The following is a 19,259-nucleotide window of genomic DNA, read 5'->3' on the forward strand; positions in this document are numbered from 1 at the left end:
AAATAAAATAAGACATTTTTCAGAAATGTTTATTTTATTATTAAAATAAAATATATAAAATAAAATGATATATTTTATAAATATATTATATATTTTATAATATATATAATATGTAATATATAATATATATAATATATTTTAAAGTAACAGAAATATTTTGTAGTGTTTTAATTTTCAGTTAACAATAATAACCCTGATTCTCATCCACACAGCATATGGACTATTTACAGAAACACTTTTATATTATTAATTTATTTTTGACAGGTATCTGATTTATATATTGCACTATATTTTACAAATTAATTCTGTTTTTGTTTTTTTGTACCATGATGAAAGAGTAATTAATTTGCCAGAATGCTTTAATTTAGTCACAATATTATAATCAAAATAATCAAACCTGGATTTCAGTATATATTTTTTGACTTTGATAAAATTTGTGTAATTTTCTGAAAACAATGTGGTGAGATTTCATGGTGCATAACAGAAGATATGAATTCTTGTCAATTCAGATGCACACACTTGAATAGAAAGGGACTGAATTAAAAGGAAAGTCACTGTACTTGACAGGCAACAAACACTAGAGGACACCACAGTTCTGTTTCTACTGCCAACACTGCTCTGAATAGGCTATCCATATATCTAACATAATATCTTTTTAGTAAAATATATATATCTGAATCCATCAGCAATGTTTTCTGCAACTTGTTACTTGTTAATTATGTGATCAGTACGCTTTTTTACTGTTGTGATGAAGATAAAATGAATTGTTACTGTTTTGATGTGGTTTATTGAGACACAGCCTGCCAATATTCTTCAAACAATCTGATGTGATCTTAAGAAAACATCATTTCCTGATGACGAAATACAGTATGATGCTGAACGTCATCAGTACAGTAGGCCTATGTTCCCTCAGTCATATAAGCTTTCTTCATTACAGTAAAAAATACTTGGATTTTTAAATAGAAATCACCATAAATTAAATGCATGATGCTTAAATGCTTAAATGCTTTTACAAACGAAATAAGTAGCCAATTTCCTTTTTGCATTAAAGTATTGAGAACCAATAGAGGATGTGGTTAGATGCCATGAAAATAAAGTTAACAGGTAAATCATATTTTTTTGATAAATATTCAATATATAAAAATTATATAGCTAAAAAAACAACTCTCAATTAACATTCAGCGTCACGCATTATTGTGAAATCCAGCCGCGCTACCTCCCATTTCCTCCGCCCTATTTTTCCTCATTGGTGCAGCTGTGTTGTATCCATCCGCGCGCGCCGGTCGTTTTCCTTCAGCCAAGTATGAATACCGCTGTTTCTGATCGCGTGTATCCTTCCGCAGAGCCGGTGTGCCTCCGCCGCAGCACGCACATCTGACGGCCCGCTCTTAACCAGGTTTTAAGTCTTCTCTTAAGAGTTTTCTTTGACAAACCTGTTCCTTTTTAATCAAAACAGTTTTATTTGTCGTGTCTGGTGTGTTCTGAGCGGAGCTGTTTGTGTTTTATTCGGCTAGTCATGGCTGACATCGACAAACTCAACATAGACAGCATCATTCAGCGCCTGCTCGAGGGTGAGTTTCAGGAAACGACTAAAATATTCTTATAAAAACAAAAATCATCTCAAAGGTGTTTTTATTGTAGCATATCGATAGGTCTATGACTGATTTATCCGCTATCTGGGTCGTATTTAGAGCTGTTTAGCTGAGCTAACAAGGTTAGCTGAGCGTTAGCCGCTTAACGTACTGCCATAAACGGCTGTTTCTCAAATACATAGTGAATATTATACATAGACAACATTCGTATAATTGTCAGGATGCTTGTGAAATTGTGTCCTGAATAGGCAGGATTTTGGGGAACCGTTCGAAACGGGCCGATGATGCCCAAAAATGCAGTCTACATAGACAGCTCACTAGGTTTTGAGACACAGCCGAGCTATGCGCGCGGCTTCTGTGCTTAAAATACAAACACACACTATATAATGTTGACAGTGTAGTGTTTAACACTTATATAAGGGTCCCATATTCATTAAAACCTGGAAATGACAGAGATTGAAATTGAAGTTATTAAAAACAAAAAAAAAAATGGTTGTAATTGCTCTTTGTGACTAAATATTCCAAAACATGACACTATAAACTCATTTGGATTGAGTTTTGTATTGTGTTTAATTTTCTATTATATAAGTGCATGTTTCATAATGTTATTGCTTTATTGTATGCGTTATAATAAAGCTATAAAAGTCATAACTGCAATAAACACCCTGCGAATATGCACAGAAATATTGTTTTATTGTGTACAGTAGTGTAACACACCAATCCTTGGTTCATGATAACAAATGTATTTACGTAACTCACTGCTGGTTTCGGTTTTGTGCAGTGTTTTTGCATGCAAAGCAGTTCATCATTGCTCTTTACCACAAGACTGTATTTATATACATTGAAGTCTGTCAAAGAAACATGCTTTTGTCCTCTTAGGATTGTTTCCATGCAATAGATCTGTGATTGGAAAGTTCTTCTATGTTGTTTTTGTGCTTTGGATGGTGTTTTTGCATTAGTTTTTAACATTGTAAAATAGAGATACATGGATTTTCAGAATTCGGATGCATTAAAGAACAGAACTTGCACACCTTGAATCATTTTCAGACATGCGTTGCTTTTAGAAAGAATCTCTGTGGTTTTATTTTTTGCTCTATTGTTGTTGCCATTTGTACTTTGTGTTCGAGCCAGTCGTATTTTTTCATGTGGGCTACTCTATAAAGCTAACTGTGTTTCTTAGAAGCCTCTCCCTGTTTTTTTTTCCACCTCGTCAGAGTTTAGATGTAGCCAGTTGCACCACCTGCATGTTTATTGCTTTACAGCCTAGAAACCAGTCCGGGGTGTGAGGACTGCACCTATATCTGCTCGCCCATTATTAGTACGGCTGTTCCCTTGGCGGTCTGCTCCCGTTACGTAACCACACTCGGTTTAATGCCGCCCGATGTGTTGCCAGGACCAGTTCAAGGGTGGAAAATATCAGTCCAGGAGACCGAGTCCTTCTCAGATTCATGAATTGAAGTGTTTAGGATACACTCAAAGGAATAGACCTAGTTCACACGAAATTAAAATTTTGGGAAAAAGGGATCCTCAGGCCATCAAGAATGTAGATGTAGAGTTTGTTTATTCTTTATTTTTTGTTTTACTTAAAATATATCTCAGTAATGGATGCTCTGCAGTGAATGGGTGCCGTCAGAATGAGAGTCCAAACAGCTGATAAAAACATCACAATAATCCACAAGTAATCCACAGCACTCCAGTCCACCAGTTAACATCTGGAGAAGACAAAAACTGAAACACATCCAGCATTTAGACGCTTTTAACTCAAATACATAGAGTCTATAATCCATAATAACACTTCCTCCAGTGAAAAAGTGTTCTGGTGTGAATCAGGAGAGAAATCTGCACAGATCAAGCAGCGTTTTTTAAACAGCTCTAAACAAATCTGTGTCTGGATTTTGATGTGAGAGACAACAGCAGATGCACTTTTTCACTGCAGGAAGTGTTATTATGGATTATAGACTCATATTTTGGCCAGAAGCAAAATTCAAAAATAAAAAACAAAACAATGAACACAATTAACAGCAATGATTATATGTTGCGATCAAACTTAGGAAACTTGGTAGTTTTGTCCTCGTTGGAGTTGGCGTCATAGATATGAAACAACACGATTGTTTGAGGATTCATGCTCGATTATTGGCTTTTATTCATCATGTAGGAGTGTTATTGTAATTACTAGCTTGATGATGCATAAACAATGAGCATTTGCGCTCATTGTGCCAAGCTGTAATATTCTGCTAATGACTCACCGAGTTCTGAAGTACAGAGTACTTCAAGTATAGTCATGAAGCTCTGAATGGTTTCATTGCACAAGCAGAACTTTAAAGATGCGTTTCCACACTATTCAGCCATCGTGTAGCATTGTGTTCATACAGTATGTGACCTCATGAAGGTGTAGCTTGGAATGTGTTTCTCGTTCCAGGGAGTTTCAGATGGTGAATTACATAACCTCGCATAACCGAGACCAGTTCGTCAAAGCAGTTTAACTCGTGCTTGCGTCATCTTTTGGTTTCATTCACCGTAAAGCTCCAAACTCAAACCTCGATAGCTTTGCGCTTTGCTCCACATTCAGAAGTGTTTTGGGTGGATCTCCCGCCGTCGTCAGCTGTGTTGTCTTTGTAGTGGAAGTGCTGCGAGAAACAGTTGGCGGCGCGGGACGAAAGCCAAGCTTTGAGGAGCACTGACTCGCAGTATGCATACTAGAAGAGTCACAGCCTGAAACCTCGTGATGTGGCCGATCTGTGCGCCAGTGAAGGGGAAGCTGCTTTCAAGCTTTTTAAGGGGGCAATTTGTTACATAAGTAGCAGATTATATAATTTAGCATTTCAGAGCAGCGTATGAGTGTCACAAAAACAATGAGTATCCGAATTAAGGTGACGGCAATCTTAGTACCGCACCAAAGAAAACACCCTATTTTATATCTGCATCCAAAACATAGTGACGTCCTTCAGTATTTAAAGGGGCGGCGCACTCAAAAATGACGTCTTGACTTTGCATTTCCCTTTGGAGTAAATGTTGACCGTTTTCGTTATTTGGACGAAGGGTTCCTTTAAGAAAGGTTGAGCTAGTGGTGATGAAGCGACTTGACATCATCTCGTTGAATGGCATCACTGAGCACTCGTTGAAAGAGCCCTTTGCTCATTGTTGTGGATGCTGTTATGAGTCTCACAGCCCTGTTGTGTGGAGTGTTTCAGCCTCTCTCACTCTACTCTGTTAGAGTTTGTTGACATGTAATGAGATTATGCAGACAGCCAGTGGAAACTCATTTGCTGTAAATGACTCATTTATTCCACTTTTTACGCCCGTGCGCGTATCTGTGTATTTAATCGCAAGTGTTTTATTTTTTGTTTTTATTTCAGAATTATTACTATTAATATTATTAAATAATATTATATTGTTTTTATGTATAGCTCATATAATTTTTGTAATTATCTAGTTGTTGCTTAAATTGTTAATATTCATATTAAATAATATATTTATATAAAATATATAGTGAGTTTAATCTTTTTTATTGTTTTATTTTTTGTTGTTTTTATTATTAATATTAATATTAAATATAGTTATCTTAATCAGAGTATTTTTTATTGTTGCTCTAATTACTTTAAACAAGTATTATTAATATTATATATTATTTATATGTAAATCAATATTTTTTTTATTCTTTTTGTGCTTTATTTTTGTTGATTTTATTTTAAAATTATTAATATTCAAATTAAATATAATATTTTTGATTTATATAATTCATATATATGCTGTCTATATTTAATATTTTACGAAGTGTTTTATTTGTTTTAATTTTGAAAATATAAATAATATAATTTTTAATTTTATGCTTTAATTTTTATTTAATTTTAACTTCTCAATATCTAGTAAACCCCAGTTGTATGTAGACGTAATGTAAATCACCACAGAAGCTGTATATATCACAACATATTAATGCTATTTTAGGTGGTAAATTAGTGGAAAGAGACTTTATATATTAAATAACTGTTTCAGACGTCTGTATTTGGATCATCCAGTTAAATAGTCCTCCCATCCGGCCCTAACTTTCAGTAATCAGCAAAACAAGCTTCAGTCCAGAGCTGCAGAACTGTGTGCCAGTTGCTCAAAACACGGGGTAAAAATAGAAATGCTGGGCAGTAACAGGCCTTCGTGGAGCACAGGCCAGCCTTTATTCCCTCGAGTTCCAGCGCAATAAAAACGAGATCGATGTGGAAACTGCGAGTAGGCAGAGGATGCAAGCTGGGAGAAATGGGACTGCGGGATGATCCGAATGCTTTCGGGAGAGGCTGCTTTAAACATTAGGGATGAATCCTGTAGGTCACTTTGATCCTCTGCAAGTAGGGCACGTCTGCAGACAGGAAGACGAACCTAACCTACTTCCCTTCCCTGTGCTGACGGATCACAGAGAGGCCATTAGAATAACGTTTATCTGCATAATGCCACGGTTTTCACTGAAAGCCCAAGTCCTGCTTGGTCCAGAATTACCGCAGGTTAAATACTCCGCTTTCGCAACTCTGGACGCACACTTGCGAGAAACGATTGCTCAACTAACCAGATAATTACATGAAGGATGACGTCTGATGGTGATTGAAGTGTTGGCTTGGATTGATAAAGTTCTCCACATCTTTGTTTTATCTTCCAGCTGTAGGCAGAACTTTGCACCAGGATTATTACTGAAAACTGAAGTATTAAAATATTAGAAAAATATTACTTAAATCAGTTTTGTTGCTTATGCCTTCATTTGATTACCTAAAAAAAGTATATATTTTTTTGTTTATTCATTTGTATTAAAACATAAATCGAGAAAAATTATGAAACGGAAGAAAAAAACAAAGCATTTCATAAGGCCCTATTATTGTAAACAGTTTAATTAAATTTTTAAATATTTATGAATTCAGTTGATTAGACACTTTTTGATTATTGCGATTTAAATTAACCATTAAAAAGCGGAGAGTTCCGGTCCTTGATTCTGATTGGCTGAGCCGCGTTCAAAGCTGTTGTAAATTACTCTACAAAGTAACATACACCTTTGTTTACTTCTGTGTGTTGCTCGGCAACCAGTTTGTTGCAGCCACAGATGTTTCCAAGGAACTACATTGTTTGGTGGAAGAATACTGTTTTTATTAATATCATTACACTTTATTTGCTTTTTATTTATTTTGTGAAACCCTACTACGCATTTTACCGTTTTATAAAAGCAACAACCCCCGTGAAGCCGTGGTTTACAGTGAATTTATAACAGTTAAGGGGCTCAGCTCTACATCGTGCCTAACAACACCCCTCAGCTGTTATAAATTCACCGTAAACCACGGCTTCTTGGGACTTATTGCTTTATTAAATGAATCTATAACTGAAATTGAAATGATTAAAAATGGTACTTTAAAAAAGTAATAAAAATGACAAAATTAATAAAAATAAAACTAACTACAATGCAAACGGAACATTTTAAAATATATATAATAGACACTATAATAGTACATCAGTGATGCGATAATAAACACTGAGTGTCATAAACATAATCACAGTTACATAGGCTAACTGTCATTTGTGATTGTTTATTGCTCTCTCTCATGCATTTCCCCATGGGACCGGTCAAAGAGCCGAAGCGGTGCTTTAGTTAACCGTTTGTGTGTGTGTTTACAGTGAGAGGCTCGAAGCCTGGCAAGAACGTTCAGCTGCAGGAGAACGAGATCCGTGGATTGTGTCTGAAATCCCGCGAGATCTTCCTCAGCCAGCCCATCCTCCTGGAGCTGGAAGCGCCGCTGAAGGTCTGCGGTGAGTAACACAACCCTGCTTCTGCAAGTTTCAGCTCGCTTAGTTAAAGCACGCTGCAGATGTGCGGTGTTAAATAGAGAATAGCAGAATCTCATCCACTGTCAGATGTCTTTCAGAGTTGGTTCATGTTGTTGAAATAGTCAGCGAATGAGACGCTCTCCTCTCCGCAGGCGATATCCACGGGCAGTACTACGACCTGCTCAGGCTCTTCGAGTACGGAGGATACCCCCCGGAGAGCAACTACCTGTTCCTGGGAGACTATGTGGACCGAGGGAAGCAGTCTCTGGAGACCATCTGTCTCCTGCTGGCCTACAAGATCAAATACCCGGAGAACTTCTTCCTGTTGAGGGGGAACCATGAGTGTGCCTCCATCAACCGCATCTACGGCTTCTACGATGAGTGTGAGTGTCCAGTAGAGACTGTGCTATGATTTCCCTGATGTGGAAGACGTGTTATAATAATAATTATAATAATAATAATAATAATAATAATAATAAATATTTTTTTTAATTTGTAGGATTAGTTCACTTTCAGAATGAAAATTCTGTCATCATTCACTCACCCTCCACTTGTTCCAAACCTGTAGGAGTTTCTTTCTTGATAACTTTTTAAAAGATTAATTTGTTAATGTTTTATGCCTTTGATTGCCACCATTTTTTATGAATTAATTTGTGTTAAATAAAAAATAAAAAACACTAAAACCGACAGCACAGAATTTCTGAAAAAAATAAAAATAAATAAATAAAAAATATTTGTGAACATTTTAATAAATTATAAAATTTTTAATGTTTTATGAATTCAATTGATTAGACATGCTTTTGTGATTATTAATATTTAATTATGCCATTAGAATGGAATACAGAGTAATTTTAACGGAATACACAGAATTTGAGGAAAATGAAAAAATTTCATAGGGTCTTAAAAATATTATTAAATTGTTGTAAAAAATTATATTTCATGATTTTTGAAGTTACCAAAACAAAAACCATAAAACAGTTTTCATTACTTCAAATAAAATAACTCAACTGAAATAAAATATTTAATCTATTATTTTATTATTTAGTTTATCTTGACGTACTAAAATAACTAAAACTAAAAATGAATAAAAACTATATAGACTAAAAATTGAATAATTATTAAAAATGACAACATGCAACAAAATTACTAAAACTAACTAAAATTAAAATGAAAACAACTTTAAATATTACTAAAATTATAAAAGGATCTCAGTGATACTAAAATAACCCTGAATTCAAAAAGTTAGTTGTTATATGTTTTTGATTGCTAAAAAAATAAATTTCTGGGAAAGAAAAAAATTATAATAAATGGATTTCATAGTTCTGTACATGATGTTTAAATACACACAGGCACATAATTTAAATAATAATATTACTTTTTGCATTAGAAAGGAATTGCTTTTGTGGTCATCTGCTAATAAAAATGTCAGTAGACCTTTTTTTATTTTTTATTTTTAAATTGAAAAACAACAATTAACTAATCCTTCTAAAACACTGGGCCATCAAGGATGTTCATGTTAATATAATCCGCAGATGCATGTCCCGATTTGACTGTGTTTAGCCATGTTTTAAACTCTTTTATAAGAGCAAAACGTGCACTTGAAGCAGAACTGTGACTCTGATTCAGTGCAGAATTAATTATTGAGCACCGTCGAGAGTGAAGGGAACCGGGGTGTATTTTTAGCAGAGTCTGTTCCTCTAGAGCTCTTTTTATTCACTTACATTTGAAATACTTTTAAATAATAAATCCTGAAGGTGATCTCAAGTTCATGCTTGTGTGTTTAGGCAGGAGACGCTACAACATCAAGCTCTGGAAGACGTTCACGGACTGCTTCAACTGTCTGCCCATCGCCGCCATCGTGGATGAGAAGATCTTCTGCTGTCATGGAGGTGTGTGTGCTGCTGTAAACCTCTAGATAACCAGAGAGACTTTCACCTGCTGAACATGCGTGGAATGTCGTGAATCTTGAGTTTTTATGGTATCCATTAAAGTTCACACTTTTTACGAGCGCATCTTTGTTAGGCATTTTTCAAAACATTGAACACAAGTCTGATGTTGAGTCCAAGTCACGTCACCGGTGTTTTATCACGAGTCCAAGTTAAATCTCAAATCCATTTGGTAATCTTTTTCTGTATGCAGCAGGTTAGTTTTAGAAACACTGTTGCTGGACATTTAGTTTATACATTATTTAAATAAATTAATTTATATATATATATATATATATATATATATATATATATATATATATATATATATATATATATATATATATATATATATATATTGTGTGTGTGTATAAAAATGTAAAATATTTTTAATAAAAAAATTATGTAATGAGATATAATTGTTGAAAATTATATATATAATTGTTGAATATATCTATAATTTTTTTTGTTGAAAATTATAGATATATTCAATATAGATATAAAAGAAAATTATAAATCTATTCAATTAAATATACACTACTGTTCAAAAGTTCAGTTTAGTAAATTTTTATAAAAATGTATAAGGCAACCAAGGCTGCATTTGTTTGTTCAAAAATACAGTAAAAATTGTAAAATATTATTATAATGTAAAACAGCTCTTTTCTATGTGAATATCTTTTAAAATATAATTTATTTCTGTGATGCGCAGCTGTATTTTCAGCATCATTACTCCAGTCTTCAGTGTCACATGATCTTCAGAAATCATTCTAATATGATGATTTGCTGCTCAAGAAACATTTCTGATTATTATCAATGTTGAAAACAGATTAATATTTTTGTGGAAACTGTGATGCATTTTATTTTTCAGGATTCACAGATGAATACGAAGTTCAAAAGAACAGCATTTATTTGAAACAGAAATCTTTTGCAACATTATAAATGTTTTTAATGTCACTTTTGATCAATTTATTGCGTCCTTTAATAAAAAAGAAAAACAAAGAAATTAAAAACCGAACGTATAATTGATTTTATAAATTATATAATATTAATAAAATGTTAGCAAACAACAAACTTGTGTAACTGAATTAAAAACAGTATTTAATTAAATTTAAGTGTTTTTTTTCCCAGTCGTTAACATGAATGTCCATTTGAGCTGAATCTCTAAAGTGAATCGAACCTCCCAATGCTTCATGAGAAAGAAATGCTACTGAAGTTATTTAAGTTAGTCGCGTCATTGCTCCGTCAGATGATCTTTCTCTGATGAAGCTGCAGGAAAGACTTCGGATACGTGACGCATGTAAAATGAGAAGCCTGAACATCTGCTTTCTGTTCACTGTCGCTCTTTAACTCTCCTCTCAGCGTCGGTGTTTAAATCATCTTACTTCATCAGCTTATGATTTGCACTGACATCATCTCCCACATTTCTGAGGTCCGAGTCAGCGTGAATCCCAGGCGTGTAGAGCATCACGTATGATCCCTGAACAGATGCGGCGTCTTTTCTTAAGAATCTATGAATCTCAAGCGGTTTCTGCTGTTCCTCAGGTTTGTCTCCGGATCTGCAGTCCATGGAGCAGATCAGAAGGATCATGAGACCCACGGATGTCCCGGACCAGGGCCTCCTGTGTGACCTGCTGTGGTCCGACCCGGACAAGGACGTGCTGGGATGGGGCGAGAACGACCGAGGCGTGTCCTTCACCTTCGGAGCGGAAGTGGTGGCCAAGTTCCTTCACAAACACGACCTGGATCTGATCTGCAGGGCTCACCAGGTGAGTCTTCAGCAGGGCGAACAAGAAACCGAAATGAAGCTGATATTGTGCAATGATGGTCAAATTGCTGAGGCTGCAATTTATGTGAATAAAAATATCTGATACCTGATACGGTGTTTTTTTTTTTTTTTTTTTTTTTTTTTTTTTTAGCAGCTCAGTTTTTTTTTATGTGCATGTAAATGAACACAGTGCCACACTTCAGTCTACAGTCTTACTAGTTTTTTTTATTTTTTATTATTAAATACATGATTATTTATTTTAGAGTATCATTGCAGTTTTTGTTTGTACACTGCTTTAAAAGTTTGTGAGTTCAAAAGTAATGATGCATCACATCACAGAAATAAATTATATTTTTAAGTATATTAAAATAGAAAAGCATTATTTTAAATGTAATAATATTTAACAATATTACAGTTTTTGTCCTGTATTGCGGATCAAATAAATGCAGCCTTGACTTCTTTAAAACACATTAAAAATCTTACTGATCCCAAACCTTTGAACAGTAGTGTATATATTTATTTAATAATTATAATAACAGAAATCACGTTTTACATCTGTATTGAATGATTTAACAACAGTGGGAATGCAAAAGTGGCCTATGAAATCTCAAGGGGAAAGAATCGATGCACTAACACTTTACTATAAGCTTTTTGGGTTTTATTTGATGCGTTTTTTTTTTTTTTTTTTTTTTATGTGGCGATTTTCGTTAAAGTTTTAGTACTTTTGTTGTTTGTTTTTGTCATTTTTATTAGTTTTTGTCGATAGTTTTATAATTTTTTTTCTTCAGTTTGTTATTTTAGTACAAGTTAAACTAAATGAAAAGGAGAAATCTGAAATAAAATGAGTTTTTTTTTTTTTTTTTTTTTTTTTTTAAGATTTAGTTAACTGTAATAACCCTGGAACTAACATGAACAATATTTTTATTAAATGTGTTAATATAGTTTTTTATATTGTCAAGTGTGAACATGCATGTTTTTCCCAAATCGTTCAACCCCTAAAGGATGCTTTGTGCTTAAAGAACATATTTTATTTTAAATGTAAAAAATTATTTTTATTTTCTATGCAGATCCACTTCCCATCGAAATCACCTCAATGATTAAAAAATGATTCATTTTTCCCAAATATGGCTATTCAGGTCATTTGGTGAAAATTCCTGAAATATACAGCATGTTACATAAAAACTAAATACTGCAATCTTAGCTTTTTCCAATATCTTACAGCTCTAGTTTGCAGCATTTGGATGGATTTAGATCTTACTATGCTGACAGTAATAGTTACTGTGGGACTGTTAGCAAGCTGTCAGCACACAAACCCTCACAGAAGAGTCTCTAAATGTTTCTATCACTAAACAATAACACTAAAAGTAGGTGAAAATATAAGGAGAAAAACAGTAGTTCACTAATTGGCTAACACTCTCTAGTACTCTGTGTGTCAGCGGTCTCTTGTTGAAGCCGTCTGTCTCCACTCAGTTTCGTCTTACATGAACGTCCAGTTATTGGAAATGTGAAACTGTTCCTGGTTAAAAGCGTGGGATGAGTCACAGTGGGACGTGCTGAACCGTCCGCGCATGAGTCTGCAGAAATGAGTCGAGTGTAGGACGCTCCTAATGCGTTCTGTTCCCTAAACGCTAATCTCTATCCACTCATCCTGTAATCTAGTGACTCACCAGAACACTTCAGCAGCTCTGCACACTTACACAGACAGCAGCATATCGATTTACGCCGAGCCTTAGGAATCTACATCATGATGCAGCTTTGCTCAAAACTAGGCGAAAACTGCCAAGATTTATAATTAAAATAAAAAAAATGTTTGAAAGTGAAGAAATTAAGATTGAAATATTAGTGTTGTAATTTTAATCTTACTATAAAATATTATTTTTATTAAATACTTGATTATTTTACTGTACAAAAGTATTATTGCTTTATATTTATTATATTATTTGCAATATATTTATTATTTTGTTTGATATATTTGTACGCCAACAAAACACAAAACAACAATTTATATTATATTACATTTATAATTTTGTATTTTTATTAAATACTCAATTTATTTTATAGTACAGTAGTTTTATTGGAATATATTTATTATTTTGCTCTATTTGTATGCCAACAAACTGCCAAAATAAAAAAAGTTTAATGTTGAAAAATTTATAAATTAAGTCTTAAATATTAGAATTGTAGTTTTACAGACTTCCTTGTAGTATTTTAATTAATACTGTATTTTACAGTACAATAGTGTTTATTGCAGTATATTATTTTGACACTTTTATTTAATAATAATCACACACACACACAAATCTTATTTTATAGTTGTATCGCAGCAGTAATTTTATATCAGAACAGTTAATTTTCTCACAATTATTCAATGCATTTTACATATTACCATGTGGTCACGTAAAATAAAATATTTGACAAAAAAGTTTTTTTTTTTTTTCAACTTGATGAATCAGTCTGCCATCAATGTAAGAACAGATTCACTTTATGAAACACTTGTTCAAATAAAAGAAAACGAGTCGATGGAATAGAAATGGAATATAGAGTGCAAGTGTTAAGAGGGTCTTTTTTATATAAAGCGAATCGTGAATTGTTCTGCTCTGTATTTTGACTTTACTGGTTGTCCTGACACGCATCGCTCCGACTCAGACTTTACACCTGATGACGCTGTTATGATGGTGAAGTGTGTGATAAGGAAACGCTCATCAGATTATTCCAGCGTTTGACGTCAGGCTGAAACGAGTTCAGATTCAGTTACAGGTTCATGCACTAAAAGGAGCGTCTGCTCATCAGGAGAAATTATGAAGATGTTTTTTCCTCTTCCTTTACATGCATCCTTATGATCATAACAGAGGGTTTTTCTGTCTGATAGTCAAGTTTTTATTTGCCCTGCCAACATTTCGACCAGCATTACCACAATTTATTTGTACATTTTTGTTCCAGAAAAAAAAAAAAAAAAAAAAAAAATGTCTAGAATAAAATACTTTTAATTTGCATTAATAGCTAGAAAAAAAGTCTTATCAATTAAGAGAAGTTACTAATTTCTTTTTAGTAAGAGATATTAACAAACTTAAATTTAAACTCAAATTTTTGTGCATGTTATTTATATAATTATAACTTTTAAAAATAATTGCAAATTAATAAACCTCAACAATTCTATGTAAAGAATTACTGACTTTCAATCTTATTTTAGTGCAACTGAGATGTTATTAGTTTTGGAAGTAGTTTTTATTTGTATATTTTCATTTATTAACTAAATGTTTGTTCTAGTAATTTCTAAATGTTCTAGTTTTAGTAAATTCTAGTAATTTTGTGCTATTTTTAGTAGGTTTTCATGTGTCTGTATAGTGTGTATGTGTATATATATATATATATATATTAGTAGGTTTTCATGTATATATATATATATATATATATATATTATATATATAATATATATATATTATATATATAGATATATATATGGTGTATGTGTATATATATATATATATATATTTTTTTTTAGTACATTGTGATGCAATAGTACAATGATGTCTTGGTAACTAGCTGAATTAAAAGTTTTTTTTCTTTTTTTTAAAAATTTGATTCCATGTAATTTTATTTCATGAGCTCAAAATTGTTTGTTTTAATTCTAGTTTGTTAAATATAATAACCCTGATAAATAAATATAGCTTCAAAGCATATATGCAAATATAAAGTAATAAACAAAGAAATGCATGCATAAATATTGCATCATAAAAGCATTTGGACTCGTGCACAGCCTTTTATAAAGTGCCTAGAAGAAAATCTCTGGCTTGTAATTAGCAGAAACAGCTGTAAATGCTACAACTCTGCAGCTGTGATTCGGTGGAGTAGTGCGTTGTTTGACGGGTCACGAGCGTCTCCTGAACTTCCTCTTCCTGTGTGTGTTGCAGGTGGTGGAGGACGGATACGAGTTCTTCGCTAAGCGGCAGCTGGTGACCCTGTTCTCCGCACCGAACTACTGCGGAGAGTTTGATAACGCTGGAGCCATGATGAGCGTCGACGAGACCCTCATGTGCTCCTTCCAGGTGCGTTCAGTCCTGCTCTCTGATCTGAATCAGCTTTGGATTTAAACCTTGTGTGTGCAGCTAGTCCCATAAACTCCATCCAGAGCCATTATAAACTACATTTTTGTTTGTTTTTTAAATGTATGAAATTATTTGTAAAACATCATGGAATATTGTGTTTCTAGGGATTTGTTTGGTGATTTTTAGATAGTATAATTTTATTATTTAATAATACTTTTGTATTTAAATAGTCATTTTGAGTGAGTATGTGTGTGTATATATATTAATGCTATCAAACGATTAATCGCATCTGAAATAAGTTTTTGTTTATATTATATATATGTACGTGTACTGTGTATATGTAAATACACACACATACTGTATATTACGTTTAAATATATTTAATATGTAAACACATTTTTCTTAAATATATACATGCATATGTTTGTATTTATATAGACATAATAAAAATACACAGTACACACATTATCTAAACAAAAACTTATTTTGGATGCGATTAATCACGATCAATCTTTAGACTGCACTAATATACATTATATATATATATATATCTTGCCATGGACAGCAGATGAAAATGAGAAAATTGGCACATTTGCTTCATGATGTTTTATAAATGTGTATTGTCCCTGATAAATAAACACAAAGTAATTTTAAAAAGATAATATATTACACTATTTAAAAGAATGTTGAAAGCTGGTGACAAAAAGGAAATTTAAAATGATAAAAAAAAAGCAGAGAACACTTACGCCATCCAAAACTATTTTTAACTGCATTTTTTTTTAAATGTTATTTTTATTATTATTTTATTTTTTTTTAGTTTTTATGAAATAAATTGAAAAAAACTATTTTTTTTAGTTTTTTTTTTATTTTTTTTTATTTTTTTTTTTTTGATTATTTATTTTTTGTTTTATTTTTTTTTTTTTTGTGAAAATTATTTTTTTTTGAAATTTTTATTTTTTGATAGACAGCAGATGAAGATTAGCCACTGGCTAAATCTGGCACATTCGCATCATGATGTTTTATAAATATTTATTGTCCCTGATAAATAAACACAAATACAACTTTTATAGTTTTAAAAATTAATAATTATACCACAATGTTTCAAAGGTGATATGCAAAAAGATGAATTAATTATACTAAGATCATATTATTTGTGAGGCTTCCTGAAAGATTAGTTTAATTAATTCTTTTTTTTTGTTATATTTTTTTTTTTTTTTTCCCATGTGTATATATATATATATATATATAATGTGTTATTTTATATTTAAATACTCATTTGAAGTGAAAACACAGTTTGCTGTTTTTGACGTCAAGCTCTCCCAGGGACAGCAGATGAAAGTTAATAAACAAATAAATACAAAGCCGTTTCAAAAATGTAATGCACCTTAAACTATTTTAAAATGACAAAACATGATGTTAAAAAGTGCATTAAAAAGGATAAAAAAAAATCGAGGACCTCAGATAAATACTTTCCCTTAAACAGACATTTAATTAATATTAATATATATATATATATATATGTATGTATGTGTGTGTGTGTGTGTGTGTATATAGAATTCATATACAGAATTCATTTCGCAAACATCAAAGAGTATTTTTCTGTTATCTTTTCATTATGCATCGTTTACATGCATGCAAGACGACCGTAATCCAGTGATTATTCATGAGATGAAACAACATATTATATGTTTTGTTTATAATGCATTCATTATAATGCTTTAAGAATATCCTTATAATGTGTTATTAAAAAGGAGCTTCATAGAAAGTGTTCCCAAACAAGTGATGACCAAAAGATGGTTCAGACTCATGTTATTTAGATCGATTCATGTGTTTAATGTGACGTGTTGATTTCTGCTCCTGCAGATTCTGAAGCCAGCCGAGAAGAAGAAACCAAACTCCAGTCGTCCAGTGACTCCGCCCAGGAACACGGTCCCCAAACAGGCCAAGAAATGATTCCCGCGGGGCCCGGCTGGACTTGTATCATACGCTCTTCATGTGTCACGGATCAGGAGTGGCTCTGCGCCGGCTGCACCATCCACTGCGTCTTTATCTCGATTCTTCACGTTGTTTTTCCTCGTTTATTGTCCCGAGCGGCCGCTCGCATATTAGAGGGGAGCGTTTTAATTTGGTTTGATTTCAGAGGCAAACAGCCTTTTATTCCCACTTCAGGACGACGTATCAGTTTGACACGAGCTCCGCTCCCCGTAACCACGGCAACCTCGCGTATAAACACAAGGCGGAACGCGGCGTCTGGATTTTTAAAGCGACACGTTTAAGATGATTTGTGCTCCCGATCTCTCGTTCGAACCACTGTGAACAAACGAGTCTGTTTTTATGCACCTGATGCTTTTTTGTATTTTGGTCTCGTGAATGTGCCATGAGGTTTGATATTCAGTCCGCTTTTATCATTTTGATTTTTTTTTTTTTGATTTTTTTTTGGTTTTTTTTTTTTCGTGTTTGTGAAAGTAAGGCGTGTTGTTTGTTTGTTTGTTTTGAAGCGTTGAGTTTTTTTCTTTCTTTCGACGCGATGCCTTGTTTTTGTGGCATGTTGACTTCTTGATCTCTCAGACGGACGTTTCTGTTGCATGCGTTAGTGTTAGAGGAATAGGACACAAGGCCTCGGCTTTCTCTCAGGGCATGCCGCCTTCAGCATGTCTTCAGAATAATGTAGCTCCTCATCAGGTAAATCACGTCAGGAAAACCCTTTTTCTTGCAAATTTTTACAGTATTTCATATAAAGTCTCTGTTTAACCCAAACTCACTGTAAATATACAAGAAATGTTTTGTTCGGTCTTGGCAATAATTCAGTTTTCCACACTATAAATAATTGTTATACTTGGAGAATAAATCGAAGGGAGATGGAAACACCATTGCAGTGTTTGTGTTCATTTCAGAAATGCATTGAATTTAAAGGTAATATGACCTAATTTATTTTGATTTTAAATAAAATGAAACGTTGATTTTATTCTGTGACTTAAGGAATATATTGTGCTCCCAACAATATTCAATGTTTTGTTCTTTAGAGGTTATTCTTACATTTGAGTTTAGAAAATATATTTAAGAACTTAAATGTTCTTAAGAAAATATTTGAGAACTAGAAAAATACTGAAGAATGTTTGTTAGGAAAATATTTGAGAACTTAAAATCATCTTCAGAAAATATTGGAGAACTGAATTAAAAAGAGAGCTTTAGAAATTGAGAACTTAAGTTGTTCTTAGAAAAATATTTGAAAATGTTAAAATATTTGAAAACTTAGAAAAACATTTTAAGTAATATTAATAATTTTAAATTTTTTGTTTGATGGATGGATGTACTTATTTGCAATAAAAAAACTAAAAAATATTTAATTAAAAATGATCTTAAAATATTGCAGAACTGACTTTTAAAAAAGATAACTTTAGAAACTGAGAACTTAAGATGTTCTTAAAATATTCAAGAACTTAACTGTTTTTAAGAAATCATTTGAGAACTTGGATATTCTTAGAAAAATATTTAACAATGTTAAGAAAATATTTGAAAACTTAATTTATAAAATATTTCAGAATTTAAAAGAACTTAAAATATTTACAATAAAAAAACAAAAAAATGTTAAGCAAATATTCAAGAACTTTAATGTTCTTGAGAAAATTTGAAAACTTAACATAAAATATTTCAGAATTTAAAAGATGAACTTAAAATATTTACAATAAAATGTTAAAAAAATTTTTTAGTTTTTAATTTTTTTGAGAATTTAATAGATGTTTTTAAAATTTGAGTAATTGTGAAGAACTTTCATCTTAAGAAAATATTTGAGATTTAACGTTTGCACGTGGAACATGCTTGTTTGAAGTGAAAAAAGTTTCTTTCTTTGTAATGTTCATGACACTAATAACTTTTCACCATTCAATCAACGAACCTACATTTCTTTGTTTAATATTTCAATCTGGAATAAAAATGAGTAAATGAAAGTCTGGCAATAGTCAAAATGTTAATGGCTCCAGTCATGAAGTGTTGCATTATTTCTTTATTATATAAACAAATACATTCTGTATTAAAATAAAACAAAATGATTGCAAAAATTTGATTCATAAACAGATCTGTGCAAATTAAGTACAATTCACAAACCCTTTATAGTTTCTCCGCCCATCGTTTAAAATGG

The 19,259-nt window shown here is 32.4% G+C and overlaps 1 protein-coding gene across 1 annotated transcript; it reads left to right on the plus strand.

Moving 5' to 3' along the window:
- Positions 1 to 1,257: 1,257 nt before the first annotated feature.
- On the plus strand, positions 1,258 to 17,436 carry LOC109066396 (serine/threonine-protein phosphatase PP1-gamma catalytic subunit B-like). The gene is made up of 8 exons (XM_042751856.1): positions 1,258 to 1,396; positions 1,515 to 1,571; positions 7,236 to 7,367; positions 7,538 to 7,768; positions 9,170 to 9,274; positions 10,853 to 11,076; positions 14,987 to 15,121; positions 16,985 to 17,436. The coding sequence occupies exons 2-8, from the start codon at positions 1,517 to 1,519 to the stop codon at positions 17,072 to 17,074; spliced, it is 972 nt and encodes a 323-aa protein (XP_042607790.1). The 5' UTR covers positions 1,258 to 1,396; positions 1,515 to 1,516; the 3' UTR covers positions 17,075 to 17,436.
- Positions 17,437 to 19,259: the final 1,823 nt, after the last annotated feature.

The sequence above is a fragment of the Cyprinus carpio genome, chromosome A5 (genome assembly GCF_018340385.1).
Source record: "Cyprinus carpio isolate SPL01 chromosome A5, ASM1834038v1, whole genome shotgun sequence".
Lineage (NCBI taxonomy): Eukaryota > Metazoa > Chordata > Actinopteri > Cypriniformes > Cyprinidae > Cyprinus > Cyprinus carpio.

Bases quoted from the DNA above. Each gene is read 5' to 3' on its own strand.
- LOC109066396 (XM_042751856.1), top strand. From the start codon at position 1,517: ATGGCTGACATCGACAAACTCAACATAGACAGCATCATTCAGCGCCTG. The intron at 7,368-7,537 runs GTGAGTAACACA...TCCTCTCCGCAG, and splicing joins AGCGCCGCTGAAGGTCTGCG to GCGATATCCACGGGCAGTAC. The intron at 9,275-10,852 runs GTGTGTGTGCTG...GCTGTTCCTCAG, and splicing joins GATCTTCTGCTGTCATGGAG to GTTTGTCTCCGGATCTGCAG.